Source organism: Centruroides vittatus, unplaced genomic scaffold, assembly GCF_030686945.1.
Source record: "Centruroides vittatus isolate TY-2023 unplaced genomic scaffold, ASM3068694v2 contig_875, whole genome shotgun sequence".
Lineage (NCBI taxonomy): Eukaryota > Metazoa > Arthropoda > Arachnida > Scorpiones > Buthidae > Centruroides > Centruroides vittatus.
The window spans coordinates 2862803-2887151 of NW_027122567.1; the positions used below are offsets into that span (position 1 = coordinate 2862803).

The 24349-nt window shown below is 29.1% G+C and overlaps 1 protein-coding gene across 5 annotated transcripts in view; it reads right to left on the bottom strand.

Moving 5' to 3' along the window:
- Positions 1 to 857: 857 nt before the first annotated feature.
- LOC136983014 (coiled-coil domain-containing protein 102A-like) overlaps positions 858 to 24349 on the bottom strand; it is a 45215-nt gene continuing 21723 nt past the window's right edge. The window contains exons 4-10 of one of the 5 annotated variants that reach the window (XM_067279615.1): positions 23728 to 23836; positions 16107 to 16223; positions 8477 to 8686; positions 4904 to 5074; positions 4718 to 4821; positions 1706 to 1739; positions 862 to 1553 (exon numbers count right to left, since the gene is read on the bottom strand). In XM_067279615.1, the coding sequence (XP_067135716.1) occupies positions 1479 to 1553; positions 1706 to 1739; positions 4718 to 4821; positions 4904 to 5074; positions 8477 to 8686; positions 16107 to 16223; positions 23728 to 23836 (820 nt within the window). In that variant the 3' untranslated portion in view covers positions 862 to 1478. Of the gene's footprint in view, positions 1554 to 1705; positions 1740 to 4717; positions 4822 to 4903; positions 5075 to 8476; positions 8687 to 16106; positions 16224 to 23727; positions 23837 to 24349 lie in introns of all 5 variants that reach the window. The other 4 variants (XM_067279614.1, XM_067279618.1, XM_067279617.1 and 1 more) reach the window with 4 other exon arrangements.

Consider the following 24349-nt stretch of genomic DNA (forward strand, 5'->3'; position numbering starts at 1 on the left):
TTTGTCATTTTCAAGTTTTTAGGATCATATAACTATGTCAACAACATACATTTCATAGAAAATTATTTATGTAGATTATTCAATTATGTAGATGATTGTTTCCCTCCAATTTACACAGACCAACCAGGAGGCTGTTCATTGAGACACCCTTTTCCAGATGGAAAGCATTGCAAGTTGGAAATAATACAAGAAACAAACAAGGTATGGATAGCTGACAATGCTTAGAAGGTCCCTCAACATGCAGAAACATGATTGTACCTTGATAGAAGGATACAGACTTACAAAATCCAGGACCATGATATATTCATAAAATGACCAAAAATATTCATATTATTGATAATTAAATGCATTACTTAATTTCCTTACTGCTAAAAGGTTTTCATGGTGATTATTTAGTGTTTTAATATAGCAGTTTAGTGATTTAATCAGTTTATGCTTTCAGAAAAAACACTTCATATTACAGAAAAACTATTTAGGGCTCAAAATTTGGGTTTGTTAATTAAAACACATTTCATAATTTTTTCTTCTTATATATTGTAAATTTTTATGAATAGAATTTACATGTATTAATTTATTTTTATTGCAAATATTCTTATTAAAATCTTTCAAATTTGTTTTAAACAGGTCTGTTTAAATGTGTCAACTAGCCTATCTATTATAAACTATAATAGTTTTATAATGAAATGCTAATTTTATTAAAAATTATTGTAAGTATAAGTTTCTGTATCATATATAGTTTAAATTTTAAATGAAAAATGTAAATAAATGAATAATTTTGTCTACAACTTTTTGAATAATAAAAAATATTCAGAATTATTTTTTATCACAGTTTTCTCTCAAAAATTTTAATGATGTTCTTATTTAATGAAATACAGGATGGAAAAACAAAATTCAATACATTGAATGTATTTTTGTAAAATAAGCATAATATATTACATTTATTAATTCAGTTTAATAACTGCGTACGGCATTTTAAATTTTTCACTTAGAACATATTATAAACTCAAATTTAATAACAAATATAGCATTTAAAAAAATAATTTGTACAATGTTTAGATGAGAAAAACATAATATATATCAATATATACAATTATAAATTATAAAACAGAAAGCAATAGTAATATTTCTCATCTTTATCAAATTATACAATAAATGCTGAAATTAAAATTTACAAGATTTACAATTCTCATACGTGTATACATTCAATTCAGCAAGATAAATTTTCCAATATATAATTTGACAATTTTTATATATTTTTAATCAATAATTTACAAAATAGATAATAGAATATAATGTTGTATATAAAACGGGACTGGTGATAAAAAAGATTATCGGCATTAGCTAAAGATAATAAATACCTAATACGTTTGGGGACACTCCGAGATAAATTGGTCGTTAATTCCACACTCTGTTTGGAACGTCGGATAATTCACGTACGTGGCAGAATATTCTTCGTTTAATAATCTGCAATGTCGTCCTCACTGAAGGTCTCCCCCTGCAGGCTGTTGCTCGTGTGGCGGGCTAGCAGGACATGGCTTGGTAGGTTCCTCAACCTTATCAATAAATGAAAAATAAACACTGAAATTTGTCTACTTTCTATCTGTAATGCTAACTATTGATAGAATAACCCAGAAGCATTACTTGAATAGATCAGAGTTAAGAGATACAATACAGCATGCTCAAGTTGTAAAATGTTAGTACTAACCAGAGTTGGGGAAGATCTTGCAGGTTCCCTCTCTCTATGTACAGGTACATGAAAAAAAAGAAATTAAAGAAAGATTCATTTGTGTCCTGTTTCCCTTACGTTAGACCAGATCATCATTTGAAAGAACATTAAAGTGTACAAAAGTGTAATTCGTTGAAAATAACTAAAACAAATAATTACATGCATAATTAATAAAATTTACTCTTTTATAAAGGCTATCCAACAAAGACTAAGTATGTTGATACAAAATGTAAAATTATTTTGAATCAATCGTGCGTAAACGAAATAATTTTTTAAAATGCTGTCAGTTGATTATCATCTTATGCTTATATATACAGGTGATCTGTTCTTTTAATAAACTGTATTATTTTTAACTTATATATTTTTAAGTATATTCTCAATATGCTTGCAGTTAGTAATAACAAAAAATCTGTTTGCTATCGAATGAACGAATATTGAAGATATCTAACACAGTATCTCTCTTCAATCTTTAGTTTCAACGTGCATCTTCATGCAAATGCTTAACATTTTCAGTAAGTTTCTAAAACAAAGAATAAATAATTTACTCAAAATAACCTCTCAGAACAGTATGCTATCTTATTTTAGAAATAAAAGATAAGAGCTTATCTTTTATTTCTAAAATAAAATTTATGCCAATGCAGTCTCTACTTTGTAACTTTAAAAATAGAAGTTCTGTAATTTAATTACCATCATATCAAGTTATTACTAACATGTTTTACAGCAGATAAGACACAATTTTCAAAAAAAAAAAAAAAAACGTTAAAATGCATGTTATATGTGACGGTGCAACCTCCCATAGATTAATAAATTCCCAAATTGGCCTACAGATAATAATTGGAGTTGGGCTAGGTAGAAGTTATCATCGTCGAGATTTTTCAATTAATGATGAATAAAATTGTTGTTATTTGCTATAACTAAACAGCTTTTGCATGTATTCATGTTGAATACTTTAATGATAAATTTTAATTGTAAATGACTTCCTTTAAACTTCTCTATTTCCCTAATAAATAAAAGAGTGCATTCTAATTTTAATTTTTTAACCAGAATACAGTAAAAAAAAACTGGGGCCAAAGTTGCAAGATAGGAGAAATTATTTAGTGTATTTAATTAAGCTAAATATTCTGTACTAAAATGGAAGTGCATCTTATATGCCATAAAATATGATAAATATATTTAATAAATTATTTTAAAAATTTTAGTTCACTATTAATGAGTTTAGTTGTTCTTTCTTTAAATTGTTTTTGTTATCAAAACTGTTTATATAGTCATAAAATGTACAGTATATTTAAAACTTCCACTAAAATGTAAGATTTTTCTTGATAGCAGATATTTACACATTGTTATTTAAGTGAATAACCACTAATATACTGAGATTATTTATATAGTTAAATATTTGCAAACATAAATTGTAATCTGTCAGGCAGCAAATTATATTTCACCATATGGCAGTCTTATGGATGAGTTTAGGTTTGGAGGATGCCCAGTGAATGTCATCTGTCTGCCTGTGTATTCCAACTGTACAGTATGATGGAGAAAGCAAAATGGTCAGGGCATCTTTTCATGGTTTGGGATAAGGCCTTTAGTTCCAACGACAAGAAGTACAATGCTATTGATTATAATAATATTCTCACCTTGTATTTCAATATTATGGTAACAGTTTAGTGAAGGCCCAGTTTTGTACCACCAAAACAACACATCCATCTACAAAACAAAATCCACCATGCATGATTTGATGAGTATTGAGAACTAGATTGGCCTACAAACATCCTGAAACATCCAAAACCCACTGAACACTTTTGGGATGAATTGTAATGTTGATTGTAAGCCAGGCCACAATGTCCAAAAGCATCTATCCATCCTCCACAGATGCATTATTTTCTGTGTACTTGCTGATTTTTTCAGTGCATGTGTTTTGTACATTGAGTGTTTGGATATAATTTGTGTGATTTTATTGTGTTTGTCAATGAGTGGGATGTCTGGTCTGTTGTGGTAAATTGTTTTATCTGTGATTAGAGCTCTGTCGTAGTCCATTTTGTGCACATTGTTTTCCAATACTGTCTGTGGAATTTGTAGTATGGTTCAGGGATGTCTAATAATTTGTTTCTTTGCAAACTCTTGGTGTATTATATTTGGTACTTAATTTGTAAATAATCTGTATGTGCCAAGAGTTTGCAACCAGAAGTGATGTGTTGTCTAGTTTCTGGCATGATGTGACATTTTCTGCATGTGTCATTTGTGAGTGTTGTATCTTTGAGTATGTGTTTTCTGTAGTTTTTAGTATTTATGACCTGGTCCTGTATGGCGATCATGAATCTTTCTGTCTCCCCAAAGAGGCACCCCTTGAGCTAACCAGCCATTTGATGCAGTTTTGTCAACAAAATCCTGGATCAGGTTGTAGGGATACCTGCCACGGAGTGCCTATGCTTTTTATGTGTTGTGTCGTGTCCATATGCTGTGAGTGTAAGTTTAATGGTGTATTATTTGTGTCTGCTAGAGTTACTGCTTTGTGTTTCTTTTTGTTGTAGCTTCATTTCTCCCAATAGACCTTACTGGCATGGGTGTCCTTACCAAAAGCTTGTGCTCCAGTTGACATTGCTCCATGGATCAGTAAAATTACTGGGCTCTCCCACCATGACCAGATGGTGACCACAGGAGAGTTGTTATTATTTAATCTAAAATATTTTATAGCTCTACAAAAAAACTTTTTAACAAAACATTTCTTATAATTTATATTATAAAAACCAAACAAATTATTTTTAAAGAAATAAATAAGATTATTATTAATTCAAAATAAAAATTACTTTTGAATAATAAAACAACATAATTTGATTAAAAATAAATTATTTATATAAAATTATTTTGAGTAAATTGGCTTGCGAGTCTCTATTAGATAGCCCAAAATTTTAAATCAATATTTTGATGTGTTTGATATCACAAATAAATTATTGATGAAATAGTTAAATCCAAATCTTCAAAGTGTGTATACCTTACCTGCTTTGCAAGTGTTCTACTTGAACTTGTAAACTTTCTACTTGTTCCTGAAGTTCATCATTTGATCTTTGTAATTTACGAATATTATTTGTAGCACTGTCAACCTGAAAATTTGATAAAATAAAAATTAAAAATCTTATATAACTTATTCAATAAATTTTTGTATTTTTAATATAGATTATTTACCTCATCTTCTGCAGTAGCCAAATCTTTTTTAAGTTCTTCTATTCGTCCTCTTAACTTTTTAACTTCCGCTTCATATTGTTCTGAACGACGTAAAGCATGTGCTAATTCTGTTGATTTGTCCTGAAGAACCTTTTTGATTTTACCATGGGCATGTTTTAAATCAGCTAATTCCTAATAAGACAAAATAAAGTAATTCATTCTTAAAATTGCAATATAAACTTATTTCATACAATAATTTAAATATGAATATATTTAAATTAAAATTTTATTAAATTTTTGATTAAATAATATTAATGAAATGATTATTATTTTGATACTATGAGTTCATGAATGATAATATTCATGAATCATTTGTTTTTCTGAAAAGAATATGTTCATTCAATACCAAAACTACTCATTCGTCTTTATTGTGACGAAAGTAGCATTTGCAAAGAACTGAAAAAATAAGAGCACATTTTCTAGATTTTATATCATTACAATAAAATTTATTGACAGTACTTTTATTTTTTTTACAATTAAGGTTTCAATCTAAACATAATATAGATTTAAGTTTTTTTTTCCTCTTTCTTTCTTTTTCTTTCAAAAAGATCATGTTCAATTTCAAAATAAATTTAACCGAAATACAGCAGAACTTCTCAAACTCAGAGTAATTGGGAAAAGCTTGGTCTGAATTAGTGGAAATTCAAATTAGCTAGGTTTATATGCAAACGTGTATAGTACATCCAAAAAGTACACTTTAGTTCACTTATGTCCTCTTAATTATTTGTGTAAATCTGTCAATTACAAGCATTTATATAATCTTATTTTAAAGCTGCTTTCATAATAAACTGCAGCAAAACCATTTATAAACATGTAATTATCTAATGCAAATATATATGAGTATGTATTTTCATCAACGATTATTGCATAAATGTAATGTAGAAATATGTTACAGAAGCAAACATAACATTTATAAACTACAGAATGCCAAAATTTATCAGAAAAATTTATAAAAGTATATCTATAATCAAAGAGAATGGCAAATAGTCTACTTATTTCCATTTAAATATTGAATATATCTACAATAGATGATTATAACTAATCAACAGCCATTTTTAAACATAGAGAATTACAGAATTATCTTCTTACATATACAAAATACTATTTATTGTAAATGCATATGATAAGTTATTATAATAGAAGTAATATTTTTAAAAATGTAATTAAATTTTAAAAACTTTTATTATTATTATTATTACTACTCATTTATTATTAACTAGATTTACAACTTTCTAAGTTATTGTAAGTGAAAAGCAACTGCTTATTATTGCTTAATCATGGTGATTAAATTGATGAGATCAATCCCTCATTGGCTATTTCTCACCTATTTTCACTAAGGGACAAATCCATTTCTTCATAGCTATGCTGCTTATTCACACTTCCTGGAGATACAACTGAATAACTTTTGGAGATCTCAGTTCCTACAGAGAACCTGAACAATTTTTCAGCAGAGATCTATTAGAGATTTATTACATGACATGAAATAATATGTATCTGTGTTATTCTGTTGTACCTGTATTTAGTTTTGTTTCACCTATTAATTAAACAGTGTATTAAAGGCCATATGAAAGCAAAGTGAAACTTAAGATGAGGCATTTTCTATGGAACTTATACATTAAAACAAATCAAATATACATAATGTGTTGTAAAGTTTGAGGTGTAGAGTTCTCCAATGTTACATTGTCTTTTCTAAAAATGTAATGAATGTTGATGCATTTTGTATAGATGTGATTTATGCAATATGAGATGCGAGATGCTGTTGAATGCCTTCCTGCAACCTATGTATGCTACATATAGAATTGTGTGTGTGTTCATCTATAACTGTTTACATTCCTTGTGGTTTCTACAAGTTTTTTTTTTTGTTGCTCTGTGAGAATTTTGTTCTATATGATAGTATATTTTGTTTGTGATGCAAGGAATGAGTATTTTATAGAGGGTAGAAAGGCACATCATCAGTCAGTATTGTGTATGGTTGTTTAGTGTTATCGTTTTTTTGGTTTTATGTATGTGCTGCCCATATAAGAAATTTTGGCATGACTTGTAGATTCTTGGTTATATGTATAAAATGCTTGGTTAGTTCCTGGTGAATGATGTATAACTTTTTAACAGAAATTGTGAAAGTTGTCTGCACCTGTGTCTTCCAACTGTGAATGCTTTGTATTGCATGTTGGATATTGTGTATTTTATTTCTGCACAAAAAACTGACAGCAGAGTCGACTTTGGGGTCAACCAAAACTTCAGAAATTTTAAAAATGATAGTCAAAAACTAAAAAAATTATGCATGGACTGGCTTGGTTATGCCTTTATAATATAGTCCAAAGAATTCCAGAATGTATTTCATAGAATAAACTCAATTTATGACAGACTTCATAGAAAATACAACTTAAGTTTTCCATAACCAATTAATTTATAAACTACATAAAGACCTTTATGTATAATACAACAAAGATTTAAAATATTACAGACTCAAGATAAACCAACATATCAATTATGCTACCTCTAATTCATTACAAACAGAAAATTTGTTAAATCAACTATTAACAACTCATAAACTTTTAAATTTACTTTCTGGCTTTAAAAATAACTCATGAACAAAACAAATTCATATTTTGAATAAGTTTTCAACTAATAATTATACATCCACACGAGCCGAATTATCGGGCTAGAGTTGGCTATAATAAATAAATAATTAATAAGACAATTTGGCACTAGAGCTTGGCGTTAGGCACCATCTCTTACTAAACTTTATAATTATAATTAGATTAAATAAATAATTTTAATAATTTGGAACTGGAGGAAAAGAAATCGGCCCGAAGCGGGACTCGAACCCACAACTTCTGCTATCCGTGCAGACACGTTACCAGTTACGCTACCCGGACCTTCAGTCCGATCGCCTCCTCCAGTATATATAAGCTAACACTCTAGTGCCAAATTGTCTTATTAATTATTTATTTATTATAGCCAACTCTAGCCCGATAATTCGGCTCTTGTGGATGTATAGCTTTGTAACGGGTTAGTCGTTATTTATTTATATTTATACGCCTTGCCGGGGTTGCGATGGCCGGTTGAGTGCCTTGGGAGGACGTGGGCACTTGATGTGTCCCCAGCTGGCATTGTAATGACCGTCAATGGTTGTCGTGTTAGCTTATATATACTGGAGGAGGCGATCGGACTGAAGGTCCGGGTAGCGTAACTGGTAACGTGTCTGCACGGATAGCAGAAGTTGCAGGTTCGAGTCCCGCTTCGGGCCGATTTCTTTTCTTCCAGTTCCAAATTATTAAAATTATTTATTTAATTTAATTATAATTATTAAGTTTAGTAAGAGATGGTGCCTAACGCTAAGCTCTAGTGCCAAATTGTCTTATTAATTATTTATTTATTATAGCCAACTCTAGCCCAATAATTCGGCTCTTGTGGGTGTATAGCTTTGTAACGGGTTAGTCGTTATTTATTTATAATAATTATACAATGCAAAAATAGTGAGTCAACAGGGGCAATAAAATAAAAAAAAATCTAACTTTCATAAATGCATACTTTGTTTTTTTCGTGTAATTCCATTTGCAGTGCTTTTACATCAAAATCAGAAGCTGTTGTCATTTGTTTTGTCTTTCGTTCCAACCTCTCTTCCAAATCTTCAATTTGTGTTCTCAATTTTTTATTTTCCCTCTCCAATGCTAATTTCTCAGTCTCTAGTCTTTCACGACGACCCCATTCAGCAGCATTTTCAGCTTGAAGTCTCTCTAACTAGAATAAGCAAATTGCAAAAAGATACTAATCAGTGAATAAAATTGTTCTTAAAATTTGATTTTTCTATGTCATATCTGCAATTAATTAAAAGTTGATTATTCTTAAACAATTTACTTTACATTACAATAAAATATTTTTATTTCTATTTTCCCTAAAATAACAAGAACGGAATAGTGAGTTTCCCAAAAATAAGTGGTGGAAAAATATACATTAAGTGTTGTTCATTCCAAAATATGTTTATTGCAATCAGTTAACTCTCAAATAGTTCATGTTTTTGATTGTTTATGGTTATTATTCAAATCAAATGGCATTGCAGCAGTAAATTTCAAACTAAGTCTAAATCTCAAAGCAAAAAGCAAATTAGTCGTGTGTGGGAACAATTTATTATAGAACTATAATGATCATTAGATGAAAGACTGCACACATCTTGTGACTGGCAGAACATAAATCCAAAATTTTGGTTCCAATGGTGATTCAGATTGGATATCACAAGGCCCTGCACAAATATTTATAAACAAATGTTTTTTATATTTATAAATGGTTATTAGGACAGCAAATCAGTTAAATTATTTGAATCCCATCACTGAAAAAAGCAGGCAAGTACTTTGCTAGAATTTCCCAGCACTTGAACAAGAGGTTAAGGGTATCATTAGGAAGTCCAATAATTTTCAATTATACTAAAATATAAAATTTTAGGATTAACAAAAGCTTACACAGAAAAGTTTTTTTTTTAAATTATGATAAAAATTGTCATTTAAAATAATATTTAAGTTTAGAAACACTGACACTAGCTCAAAGTTAAAATTCTGTGGCACCATCTGTTAAGAGGTATTATTAAAAAATATTATTTATATCATTAATTATTATAAAAAGCAAAACAGGCTTAATTTTGAGAGTAGAGATAAATTTTTAAAAATATGCAAATGCCAATAATGAGTAAAATTCTCATAAAGTCCGACCCCACTCAAGATATGACATGACACCCTCTACCTTCTCATCCCCTTTATTTCTGTACTCAAAACTTTAATAGCATCAATTACCCTTATATAAAAATTACCATGTCAAATTATTTCTTAATCTTTACCCCAACCTGAGGTATTAAATGAAACAGACACATACACACTTTCCCCCTTTTTTTTATACTTTTGGAAGCTTTTGAGTCGACTGTGTCTTTAATTTACGAAAAATAATTTAGCCATCCGACGAAGGAAACAAACTTTTGGAAGCATTGAACCATTCAGACTTGAAAAAAATGTAGTGTGTCAAATTTGACATGATCATAATACTTTTCCATGTTATGTTATAACAGCCAGGAAGATAAAATGTCAAAAATTCCTTCATTAGAGTCACAGAGTAGTTATAATTATATATATATGACTTATTTTAACAAGCACTCTGAATATAATACAAGAAAATATAAACAGCTACAACAGTAGTTCCCAACTAGTAAGCCAAAAAAGAAGCCCCAAGTAATAGTGATTCTAGTGTCAGATGAATTAAAAAATTTATAAAAAAAACAAAAAAAAAATGCCCTTCTATGTATTATCAACTATATTTTTGAAGTTTTTACTAGACAGCTAACATTGGGAATGTATTGTATAAAGACAGAAATTATGTTCTATGCATGATTTCAACAAAAATCTGGAGAAATGCCAAGCTTCCTTCAGCCAATGTTCCTTTGATTGCATGATTTAAGTCCCTATATTTCCTTCTAATTGCCAAGTTGCTTTAACATTAATTTTCCAATTTTCAAACATTTCTAATCACTTAAAAAAGTTAAACAATCTCTTTCTCTACCACAGAACAAGAAGAGATTTCTCTACCATGTGAGTAGAAACAGCTAAATCCTTTTATACAGTAAATATAAAATAGATATGTGATGATATCATCACTATTTCAAGTTTTGAAAGACTATTATTGAGTTGCAATTTTCAAATTGCAGACCTACTGTCCAACTATCATCTATCTGTCCTTCCCTAATAAGAATAGAGTTAGAGAAAATCAAGACCAGATATGACAAATTTAAGAGCCAGAAGCCCCAACCTAACTATATATGAACTTCCAGTTTTGACAAGTCACATGATTTTTTAAATCAAAATATGATTAAAGATTGCAGCCCAGCATTGTGACAATGTCATAAGTAAGTAGTGCATGTGACAATTATCTTATTCCGAGTAATATAAGGTAAATAATTTATGATTAGATATTAATACAATTTAACCCATTTATAACGTCATCCATGGGACCAGCAATGTTTTGACATTATAACAGTGTTGTTATCTGCAGGGTCATAATTTCAGTTTGATAAAACGTACCAAGTGTGTTTAAGAATCTATTATAAACTCCATTCTAATTTTACATTGTATGTTTTACCATAAAATTATTTCTTAATGGTAATGCAGTATACTGTATCTATTATGACAGTAATAATTTATTATCATATGTATAAAAATGCAAACTACATGTTTAAATAAACTTTATTTACATCGACGTAATTAAAAATTTTAAAAATTACATTTTATAAGAAATTTCTATTTCTCTTAAGTTTCAATAATGGAGGTACTTTCGGTTTTGAGAATAATGTTGAATCAGAAGGCAACAAAAGGTTAAATTAATGTATGCCAATTAAAAATAATTCAATTATTTCTTTATAAACTATTTGATATAATATGTTATATTAAAAATAATAGAATATTCAACAATTTAGCATAAAGTAATTTAAAAATGAGCATGTAATAACCGATTGTCATGTCATTTAAAAGTGGCAAATTTCACCCCACCGAAGTCATGTGGAAAAAACACCACCCACAGTCGTTCTAGGAAAGTGAACTCTGACCCTAGGACTGAACATGTAGTATTTTTTTGTTAAATAAAATTTGGGAGTGCTTCAAATATGACGTTAAAACATGGTTTTATGTCGTTACAAGTGGTTTTTTTAACATTATCTAGTATAGTAAAATTGTGGGACCGATAAAAATTTGATGTTATATTAGGGTTGTCATTATATCCAATGACATTATAATCGGGTTAAACTGTATTTAATAACAGATTATTATTAGTGGTCATCGCAACCAATTAAATAATTAAAAAAAAAATTGGATTTTTGAGTTAATGTTCATATATAAGAAAACAATAATTTAGACAAGGATAATCTTATCAGTAAAATAATTTGAAAAATGCTTGTTTCACAGCATGATTTTAACATTAATGAAACAGTATATAAATTTAGGAAATTAAGAAATATTAGCTCAAAATTTTTTAAAACTTGTGATAAAATATTAAAAAGAAAAAGGAACTTCCTACCAGTGCAACTAACTATGGATAAACAATGAGAATAACAAAATTTTGATACTTTAACTTCACTTGAAAATAATTCCACAGCTGACCCATTGGCCAGTCCCACAGTATTTACTAACAGTCTGCCTCAATCTTCATATGATTGTTTAAGTGCCAAAAAGATTGGAAAATACTGGGCTAGAATACATAAAAGTAACATACAAAGAATTTTTAGGCTTCTGCATTTTTTTTAATCCAAAATAAATACAAGTATGATTATATCCTGATTCCTCAATTTAACTTACTTGGGCTGTTAAAGGCCCCACTATACCAAATACAAAACTCTGATCAATATCAGATTAGCCCAGAAGTGGGCCTGCAACATGTATGAGTCACTCCAGTGATATTTTAATGCATACTGTACTGTACATATATGCGAGTTCAAATTTTCTCAGGCACTTATCTTTCCTGGAAATACTTCTGAACATCCTATTGTCTTAATTACTCATTGTTTGTGTAGTTTTTCTGAGAAAAATATGAAAGAAAGGAATGCCAATACCAGATAGATCACGCCAGTACTTTCTGATGTCACTCAATCTACTTATACTAGTTGAAGCTGCATACAGACATCAAGTGGTGGTTTCTACAGGAATGAAAGCATGATAAGTGTAATTTTAGTGCAACATTTATTATTTGAAAGTTTTAGGTTTTGAGCCTTTACATATCCTTAGTCATTTTCTGCCTTTAGACACAAGAATTTTCTTCCATTGCACAATCAGCAGAGAATTTGATAGAAGTGATGAGGATGAAAGCTGTGAAGAGATGAGAGAGAGGAGAATAATATTCACATTTCAGACCATGGCATTGACACAATTGACAAAAAGAAGGCAATGGTGACAGTAGAGAGAATGACAGTGTAGAAGTGAGCTCTGAGGCAAATGGAAGAAGTTACTATATGAGTAGAAATGAACAAACTAAATGGTGAGAAAAATCACCTGCAAATCACGTTGTTTTCATAAACTGGAAAAAATCCATGTCTAAAATACTTGAAATATGTTTGCTTGCATTGCATGAACAATGTTAAATAATGCATTATTGTTAAGTATGTAAATGTTTCTTTTAAATAAAATTTGAATCATTTGATTTGTTAGAATTATTTTAGAGCTGTTTGATATGCTTTCAAAATTTTTTAATACTTATTACAAAAAATATCTTGAAAGCTTGATTACATCAATGAATTTCTTCTGGAAAACAAATCATTAATGTAATTATGGTAATGATGAAAATTCTATTTAATATAAGTTTTCCATGATACTTTTTACAAATATATAATTAATATATGTAATATAGTTAGTTATAATTCTTTTTGTCATGGTTATATTTGTAAAATTATATCAGAATTAAAACTTTTATCAATAATTAGAACAATGATTAATTTGTCAAGAAATTGACTAACAATGGAGTTTTCAAATTTAAAGTGCAATTTCTTATATTATATAACTTATGATGACAACATGAATCTGATTTTATTTGAAACTGGTAAATTACTGAAATTCTTGAATTTTTACTGAATTAGTAACTAGTAGTGAAGATTTTCACTCAAAATTAATCTATTTTATGATTCTGTTAAAAAAGTAAAAACGTAAAGTAAAAAAATATATAATTTTAAAATATTTTGCATATAATTATTGCAACTTTCAATCCAATTAATGAATGAAGTCATTTAGTTCCAATACATGTTAATTTGTGAGTATATTAGCAGTATTTCCTAATAATGATATATGTATTGGTCAAGAATAAAAATAATTATATTATATAGTTTATTAATTACATAACAATCATTAGTGTTAGTGTTAACAAGATTAACTGCTAGAACTCTTTATAATTAGTTTACTGATTCAAATAATTAGCAGCTTTCTCAATTAAGAAAACTTTACAATACTCAATTTATATTCTTACATTGTAATCAATATAGTTGTGCAATTACAATGTAAATTATAAACGTAAAATCTTTGATAGATCAAAGGCCATACTAGAGACATACAATATAAAAGGCAGCACCTTTCTAACAGAATGCATTAGCTAGGAATTTGGATATTTCCTGGAATAATACAGAAGTTCTTGAAATTTTAAGAATCAGAAAAAAATCATTGCATTACAAGTGCCCTGGAGTTTCAAAAAAGCCTAAAAACTGATGTAACTAATTGATGAAATTCTGATTATTTATCTATACCTTGAAAATAAACTTTTTTATTGACATAATTTTGACAAATATACTCAAACAGATTTTTATTTTTCTTGTTTGATGTTTAATTTTATACCTCAAGTCCATTAACAATGAATTAAACAATAAAGTTATTTTTTTATAATTTTTGTCATCACTACAACAATCACTTGTTTACACTTTTGCACACTTACCTCCATACCAACCCAGCATTCCCAAAGATGATTTATAACTCCTTCAGCAATATAAAATAACACATTATTTTTCTTATGCTTTTTGTTATATTTTCACTATTAAAACATAGTTTTGTTTTTTGAGTTATATATTATTTATATATAAATTATATTGAACTGAAACTTTTCTATATTCATTAAAAGAACATGCAAGGATCAAATAAGAAAACTTTTTGATAAATGATTTTAATTATTAAAGAAACTCAATAAAAGAAATCTACAAAATAAATTATGTTGACAAAAACTAACAATTTGATTTATCATATATTTTGTAAAATTACAAATATAAAAATCACAAACATGACAAGCATATAAATCTTAAGGTCGTGCCTTGTGGTTGCACGGTCCACACAGGCAGGTATCATGTAGATGAGACTGCTGGTGCGTCAATGCGATGTGAGTGCTGTAACGACGAACACTAAGACGGATGGTCCAGATATGAGAAGGCGAGGATATCGCGATGCATGGACGGAGCAGTAAGGGATACTTTGACGAAGGTATGCGACCTGTGCCAACCTGCATCATGTGAGGTATGGAAAAAGGGCGAGAAAGGAAGATGGGGTAGTCCTGTTGGCGAAATATCGAGTGAAAGCCTGCGGAAGACCGGGTTTGGACCTCCGAGCGTGCGAAAGCTGTGGCAGTGTTATGCTGCCCGGGGCGTTTGACGTCGGCGCCTGTCGTGTGATCTTCGGCGTGGCGGTCAGGGAGGCTGTGAGTAATGGCGGGCGAGACGCTAGTGGTGCTGCTTTGGGTGTATTGGGTGGGTGATCAGGGTGATGGGTGACGTGTTGGCTGATGTGTGGTGTAAGGTTCAGGCCTTCCGATCCAGATGTCTTGTCGCGGGGTGGATGAGGGGTAAGATTCAAGTAAGTACTTGTGCATCTATTTTGGAACGGTACAACATGGCGACTACAATTTCGCCGGTTAAAAATTTCGGGGACTGTTTGAAGACATTACACGAGCGGTGGACGCGTAGGTAAAAAGGTACGGGCGTGTGGAGGAGGGTTGGGCGGGTCCGGCCGCGTCGCGGATATGGCGTTGTAATTATTAAAGAAACTCAATAAAAGAAATCTACAAAATAAATTATGTTGACAAAAACTAACAATTTGATTTATCATATATTTTGTAAAATTACAAATATAAAAATCACAAACATGACAAGCATATAAATCTTAAGAACAATAAACATTTGAAAAATATTCAATCTATTAGAATTGAGAGAAATTTCCAATTACTTGTGAATTATAAAAAATTATCATTATTATTTGAAATATGAATTGTTGTGATTTAAAGCAAATTATACTCAGTATCACTTATGATTAGTAATTATTATATCTTATTCTAACCCCACCATGAATCTCAACAACACCTCTACTCTTTAGAACAGATATGGCAAAGCATCTTTATATTTGGTGTAAAGCATGTTTTTGTTAATATATTCAAAAGATAATTTTGAACATAAAGAATGTAAAACAGGTGAACAACAAAAACTTCAAATAGTGAGAATTAATATATATCATAATTTATAATATACATTAATTCTATTGAGTTAATATAAAATAAATATTACATTACTGCTTATCAAATTAATTTTTTCTTTTAAGAAATGCATATTTTAAAAATAAAATATCAAATTATTTTTGAGCATAAAAAATTTTGTTAAAAATAAAATTTCAATACTTACTTCTGCTCTTAATTCTGACAATCTCTGATCTAAAGTAGTACGATTATTAGCTTCATCTTCTAAATCTAATCTGATACTATCTATTTCATCTTGATGTTCAGCTTTCATTTGATTCAACTAAAAATTTATATCATTAATTTGTAAAGTAATATTTAATATTCATTTTCTTTACAAATATAAATTGCCAGTGATTGTAGCTACAATTTTCTAAATTCTCTCAAAATTCACTCACCTATGAGCCTTTTTAAAAAAAGGAAAAATTTTTGTTTTGTAATATTGTTCTTAAAATTTTAGCATAAAACAGTATAATTAAACAATAATTTACTGAGACAAAGAATATTACAAAAAACATAATCAACACAAAAATTTATATATAAACATATATAAATATCCAAAATAATATCTTAATTAACTGATTGTTATCAACATCATATATTCATAATCATTCATTTCTATTTATTTATTATAATTCTCGACTAGGGTTCAGAATTATGTTTTCTGAACCTGTAAGTTTCAGCCTTCTATGATTAATGTTATCATCACAGCAGAGGTGCAGAATGTCTAATTACATAAAAAAGGTTTTGGCAGTCCCATGTAAATTTGCAATAGAAAATCAATATTATGGCAATAGCCACAAAAATGTTACTATAAAATGGAGTAGTGTCTTGGCTAAACCTACAAACATTATTTTGGAATATTCACCAAAATACAGGAAAATCATGTGTTTTAAAAGTGAAATTGAAATGTTGTTTCTAATCAGTTCAGTTACTTGTTACATCACTTTACATGGTTATGCACTTGCAGTAAGGGCAAGTTGGTCTTACTAAGCCACAGTTTGAACTTTTTATGAAAAACTGAAACTGAAATAGAAACAGAGCTTTATAAAAACTGAAAAAAAGTGTGTTTTTATTTCAAAACTCTCTTCAACATTACTTAGTGAATAAAATTTTGTTATCTTGAATTAAAATAAAATCCTATGATATGCTTCTTGTCTAGACTTTGTAATTGAGTTGAGGGCACTAAGATTGGCCTCTCTTTACCACTAGAAAATAAAATTTAAAAAAAAAATAAAAATAAAAAAGTGTTTCTCTAAGTCTAATCTGTTGTCCTGTGGTGGTGTAATAAGTCTAGCAGTAAAGAAAGGCCAATCTTAGTGCCCTCAACTCAAAATAAAATCATTGCTTTTATTTCCCACACAGAAAATTTGGCAATTAATAAACTGCTTTTAAAAACTTTTATTGAATTGTCTCAATTAAATAGCTAAATAAAGTTTTATCATTATTTTCCTTTATATTTCATATTTTTATATACTTATTATACAATAAAACATATTAACATTGAAAAATATTTTAAAATATAAAAATATGGTTAAACTTCAAAATAAATAAATAAATTGATGCATTTCTTAAATAATTTTCCAGAAAAAAAAATTACAATTACAAAAGCATTGTAATCAAAAAAATTTTGCATTTTTGAATGTCAAAAAGTCTATTAATTGCCTCTTGCTGAAAGTATTAATTCATGGCATTGAGAACAACTTCAATTTTATTTCCATTAATCAATGTATTACACCACTGGTTGTCGGCTCTGCAAATCTGTGTGCAGAGCTGACAACTGGTCAACACATCTCCTGCAGAAGAACAATGTCCCAAGTCAGGCTCAATGTGGTTGTAACAGATGTCAAGACTTTGGTTACAATTGAAGACCATCCCAATTTTGTCAATTACTCTGTGATAGAATGTTTGGGTTATTGAACATGAAGAGCAGAAAGTTAAAACAACAGAAATGTACAAACATTGATACAAAATGTAGAAAAGAGGTTTAATGTTTGATCGAGTTGGAATAACTTCGCTGATTTTGCAGAGCATCAGAATCACTTTTTCAAAGGTTCGGGTACCTCAAAAAAAAAAAAAAAACTGCTAATTACCAAACCAAAATCTTTATTTTTTTCTGCCAGCCATAAGTATGAAATGGTTGTGGTTGTTTCGTAAGAAAAATATTAACACTGTCCCTCAGTGTTATTTTTTTCTTCAAATATTACTATAAGTACTTCCAACAAATTTCAGATTGTCTTTTTCAGGTCTTAACAATCTTAATAAAACTTTAAAATTTAAAACATACGTTAATGTGTTCCAAACCAGCAAATTTAAAAACGTATTCCTTGGGATGCATCAATACATTGAAAAACGATAACAACAACAACACTTTTTATTATTATTAGCTTGCTGCTTTCAAGAACATCAAGACAATATCTAAAATTGCAGAACCTCTACTGAACTTGCTAGAAACACTTCAGGAAATGGTTACAATGTATTATGAGCTGATTCCACCCTACTTCAACAGTGCTCAGATCACAGGGTCATTTTCATATGGGAGTTGCTTTACATAACAACACTTAGTTCATGTAACAAATCTTTGCTCAACTTTCTGGCAATATGGCATACATTTTACAGGAAGTTAGTGATAATTTTTATTCAATTCTAAATTATACTTTTCTTGCACCTTTTTTAATCTCTATTTTATCTATTATTTTCGATTTTTCAATACATTGATGAATCATATGGATTATGTTTTAAATTTGCCATTTAGAACACATTAACGTATATTTTAAATATTTCCATTAAGATTGTCTTCTTCAGATACAGAATAATGAAATCCGAAAATTTGTTGGAAGTACTTGTAGTAATATTTCAAGTAAAATAATAATTCCAATACAGTGTTAGTATTTTTCTTAAACTATTTGGCTGTTTCATACAATATAGATGGAAGACTACTTCAAACATTACTTTTGCTAAGAACTAATGGCCAATCACCAACAACATGTACACAAAAATGTTACAAGAATCCTCTGCCTATAAAGCAAAAGAAACTCACTGATTTGATGAAACATTATTTACAACCAAACATAGTTTCATTTATTGAAAGTTTGCTGGGGTCTTACTTCATTGATGAAGATGACTTTGACCAAGGAGAGTAATGTGTTAAACTGATTCATTACCATTTTATATCATCATTGTTATTTGGATAATATTTTTTTTTTTAAATGTGTCAGAATACTTATTTAATTGATCATTACACATAATCACAAGTCACCACCTCAAAAACCAAACTATTTCATCAATAGCATCACACATGACGATAAATATTTACTGAATAGCAAGGTTGCAGCCAAAGTTTTCATCTCTAAAACGTGAACGTCAAACATCGAGTGCTGCTTACAAGATAGCAGCATTCAATGTTCATGTTTTCGAGATGAAAACTTCGACTGCAACCTCACTAATAACACAATATAGGTGGTCTATGGTCTATAAATCAGTAGATTACAGTGGCTAGGTATATACAGTTTGGCCATGCAACATATGTGCACTATATTCTTTCCATTCTGGATTTCTCTGAATGACATTTGAATGAAAAGTTTTGATTTTTAAAGTCAAAAATCAAATTATTATATTTATTAAAAATTCAATTTTTAAATAAAAAAAAAATTAAGGCTAGATTGTTTACAAATATTTCTCAAAAAATTAAATACAGGTAGGCCTTCTACAACACAGTACCTTTACAATGTGTTTTCACTCCAATGCAGTTGGAAAACGCAGAAATTTTCTTACAACAAGGTACTTTTACAACGCGGTTTAGGGTATTTAGAAACGAATTATCTTTCACATAACAGAAAAATCGCAATGGATCACATAAGCGCAGTGGAACTTGATGAAACAAGCTCAGATCTTGAAATAAGGCCAGTCAAACATTCTCAAACAACTATAATAAGTGACGATGAGGACAATTTGTGAGCATAACATTATGTTTCTTTTTGATTTTGACTTGAAATCATAATCTTTTTAGTTTTTATATGATGTTGAATTTTATTTAAGCTTTTTATGTACATAAATTTAAAAAATGATGAAAATGTTACACCATAAAAGGCAGCTTTTTAGAACTGAATCCCACTTTTTGTATTAAGTTGGTGTCTCCTATAATGCATTTTCCCACATTGCGGTATTTTCAAGGAACGTATCTACCGCGTTGTAGGAGGCCTACCTGTATTACATTTTAATAAGCATTATTACAGTAACATACATATATCATAAAATGCAAAAAATATTTTACATCAGAAAAATCGTTAAAAATGTAGTAAAGTGTCTGATTAAGTCATATTAAACATCGATATTATAAAAAGATACTCATAAGTAGCAAATCTATAACAAAGTTTACATAAACTTTGCACAGAAAGCAATAGATTTACTACTAAAAGATATTGTTTTTTAAGCTTTTTTAGAGCTTATTTTTAATCTAAAAATTAAATATTTTCCATAATTATTTCATGTAGATTGTGACAATTAGAATTTTTTTTTTTTTTTTTGTTAAATTTACAGGAAAAGTCTGATTAGACATTTGATTTCCATTCCCTACAAAACATATATAAAAAAAACAAACAACAAATCTTAAAAGTGATACAACGATTTTTTTACATTTCATTTCAAAAACAGGAAGTTCAAGATACAAAAATTTATCAAAATTATTAGTTTTGCAAAATATGATATAAAAAAAATCATTGGGTTAAATTTAAGCAAAAAAACAGAGTAAAAACATAAGTAAATAAGCAAACTTTTCTTGATGAAATTTGGAGTGAGAGCCAATCTTAATAGATAAGCGTGAGATACGACAAGGGCAAGCCCTCCAGTCGTCGAGCTGGTAAAACCCACTCACTGTGTCGCTGGATGGCTTAATAGGAGGATCTTAAAACAATCAAGTGGGGAGCATGGAGAGTAAGTCGATAGGGTGTCCGTTCTTGAGTAAGACAGGCAGCCAGATTAAAACACAACAAAAATTTAATATATATCTGAATCTAATATTATAAATACTACGAAATACACAACTAAAGCTGCATGACTAGACAACTAAGTATGTTGCTCACGAGATGCTTTCCTGTCCTAGCTATGTTTAAGGTGAGAGCTAGAGTTTACACATGGGCTATCAAAATACCGCCGAGAGAAAATTTTTGTCTTTATAGCTGTGGAGGCACACATGGTATCGTCATATGGCAAGTCTAGCCAGAATTCCTTATGGCTGGGGGTCTCTGCCTGGATAATGGCGAGTCTAGCCATCATTTTCTATGGCCCTGGGGATGTCTGCTGAATATGGCAAGACAGGAGACTGGTGTCGCCTGCTTCTGTGGGCCTGAGGATGTCCACCCTGGAGATGTCCATCCTCGAACTTGATCGTGGATCTGAACTGTAGGCTGTCAGGTAGCTGGTGGGTAGAGCTCTTCTATGCTCTGGGGATGTCCACCGTTTGATGAAATTTGATCCATTTTCCGTGTGATGTTTTCTTAACAATCACAATGGAGAAATACGTTAAGAATTTCCTAGATTTAGGGCAAAATCGGGTCTGCTATCTCACGTAAGACTATTGAAATACTTGTAATAAATTAGCCATTCAAAATATTTAATTTCCTCAAAAAAAGATGGAAAGCTCAGGCAAACTCTAGTGATACTGAAGTCAAGAGTGAAAGGCAGGTTATACATTTTGTTAAAAGTAAGGTATATCTTATTAATAGCAGAAGTAATCTTGTGTAATTTGAAATATTTTAACTTCTTTCAGTTTAGTTTTAACAAATGTCTTTAAATTTAAATTTTGTTTTGATACAATTTCATAATAATTTTGAAATATTTCTTCTAGTTGAATGATGAAATTAAAATCTCTCTTCATTGCAGAAAAAGAGAGTATTTTCTTTAAAACATTTGATTCTTGTCAACCTTTCGTACAGAAATCCATATGGATGCAATCTTCCAATTGAGTTTAAGCAATTTTCACAAGATCTAGTTTAATTTTGAAGCTTTTACTTTCCTGGCTTTGTTACATATAACAGAGAGCAATCGATCAAAAATGATTCTCCCCAAGATTTTTACAATTTTGGACTAAAAAAGACCTCGAAACACCAAGAAATGAAAAAAGGCAGTTTTTCTGTATGTATGAACACTGTGTATGGGAGGGGTACAATTTTGTTCATTCTCTTCAAAGCTTAACTCCTTTGTCTTTTATTGATAATTTCTGAAATTTTGCAGGAAGGTTTGTGTATTTGGGAATTTATGCTATTAAATTTTGGTGGTTAAAAGTTGATGGGGTAGGGAGATAAAGGGAGCCATGTATCATATCTCCAGTAGGGTCTGACTTAATGACGTTGCTCGTTATTAGCATTTACAAATTTTTTTATAAAACTCATCCCTACCCTGGAAATTAAGCTTTTTGCCATTTTATAATCAAAAATACAGAAAGTTTTTAAAAATTAGTATTGTATGATATCTTCTGATGACTAGATCTAAATAATCTATATCTATCTTCTAACTACATCTAAATAATAAAATATCTTAACAGATGGTATTACACATGCAGTTTTAAATGTTGCCAGGAAAGTTAAGTAACTCATTGCTGGATTTTTTTAACAGTAGTTAAATTTAAATAACTTATACCCATATAATGATAAAAGCTTCATGTATTTGGAATGTCTGAAACCCTTAACAATACTGCATAATGCATAATTATGTATATGTATTAAAGAATTAAGGAATGCACATCAGATCATTGATGAATAAATTTTAGGGTTGTTTATATTCGGCCACCCTATTCTTTAAAAATTTTTATAGTATGTATTCTGTAAAAGCATTAGAGTTGTCAGAACACCATAATCATATTAAATCTATTATTTTAACAATTGCATTTTAATACTTGCTAAAAACAAATGAATTTAATAATAATTACGTTGTTATTATAACTAACTGAAGTGGACCATACAGTCAAAATGCATTTTGCCTTACTAGTAGTAATATACATGTCAAGAAATTAGTAACCAAAGTGTGATTAGTCTGTTTTTTATGGGTCTCGTAAGCTGAGTAGTACAGTTTAAAAACAAACAAAAAAGCTAATTATTATTATTATTATTATTAATCCCATTTAGACTATTCTTAATTTATAAATAAAGAATATGTTTACCAAGATAAATAAAATGCCAATTTCAATAACTACTTTTTATTAATTAATGCACAAAATGAATTAGTGAATGACTTTCAACACACACAAGCAGGTAACAATATGAAACTGGAAGGAGTATGGGGCAGCCAATCAGAAATGAATTAAGTCATTGCCACACTGTATATATCTGGCCACTGTACTGTGGATAACAAGTTGATGTTGAGTAACTAAATAAAACTGTTTTAAAAAATTCATCGCTGTTAAATATGAGTTTTCAGACTTGGGATATTGTTGTTTGGAACAACTCAATTATTTATGTATTATCCTATGATAATAACATGTGCCTAAATTAAAACATTCTTTTAATTAAAAACTTTTTACATTAATTTATGTTTAGTATTGGATGGTAAATTACACATTAGGCCTATTTAATTATTGTATGATTTAATCGGCATTTTCCAAACTCTGTAGTAATAATTATAAGCTTATTTGTAAATCATTGCTTTATTTTGTATACTAGTATGCAATAATTTTCAGAGGAATTTTGTGTATGTTTCAGGAAAAATTTTTGATCCTGAAAATATTCTGCACATCTGTTAATTTTTATTTTGTGAAATGTAGTTTCAAAAAATATTTTTTTATTTATACTTACTTCTTTTAAAGTATCCTGCCTTGATTTCTTCAAATTCTCATATTTATCCCTCAACTGACTCAATTCTGTCTGTAATTTTTCCATAGTTTTCATTAATTTGCTCTTCTCTCTACAAATTTTTGGAAGAAATAATTTTTCTATTTAATAGTCTATAAAAAATTATACCAACGTCATTATAAGATAATTTAAAAATATACTCCAAAAAACTATTAATCATTCACAGTCAAATACAAACATATGGAATGAAACTGGCTTGCTTATTTATCTTGCATTTTAAAAATATTAAATTTCTTTAGTAAATATTTTTGTGTTTTTAAATAAAAAAACTTTAAAAAATATTTAAATGCAAATTTATCATCATCTAAATATAAATAGTTATAAAATGTTATTTAATTGTACATAGTATTTAAAAAACACAAATTGCTGCTTTTATTGCTAAAATTTTTAAATTATTAATCAAATATCTTTATTAAAATCTGTGATTAGTAAAATAAAGCTATCTGATAGAGAACACAATAAATATCAGGAAATGATTTCAAAAAATTAAAACAGGAAAATATCAGATTGTTCAACAAATAAATTTCTATTTTTTTATATCATAATTACTATCATATGTAAACTG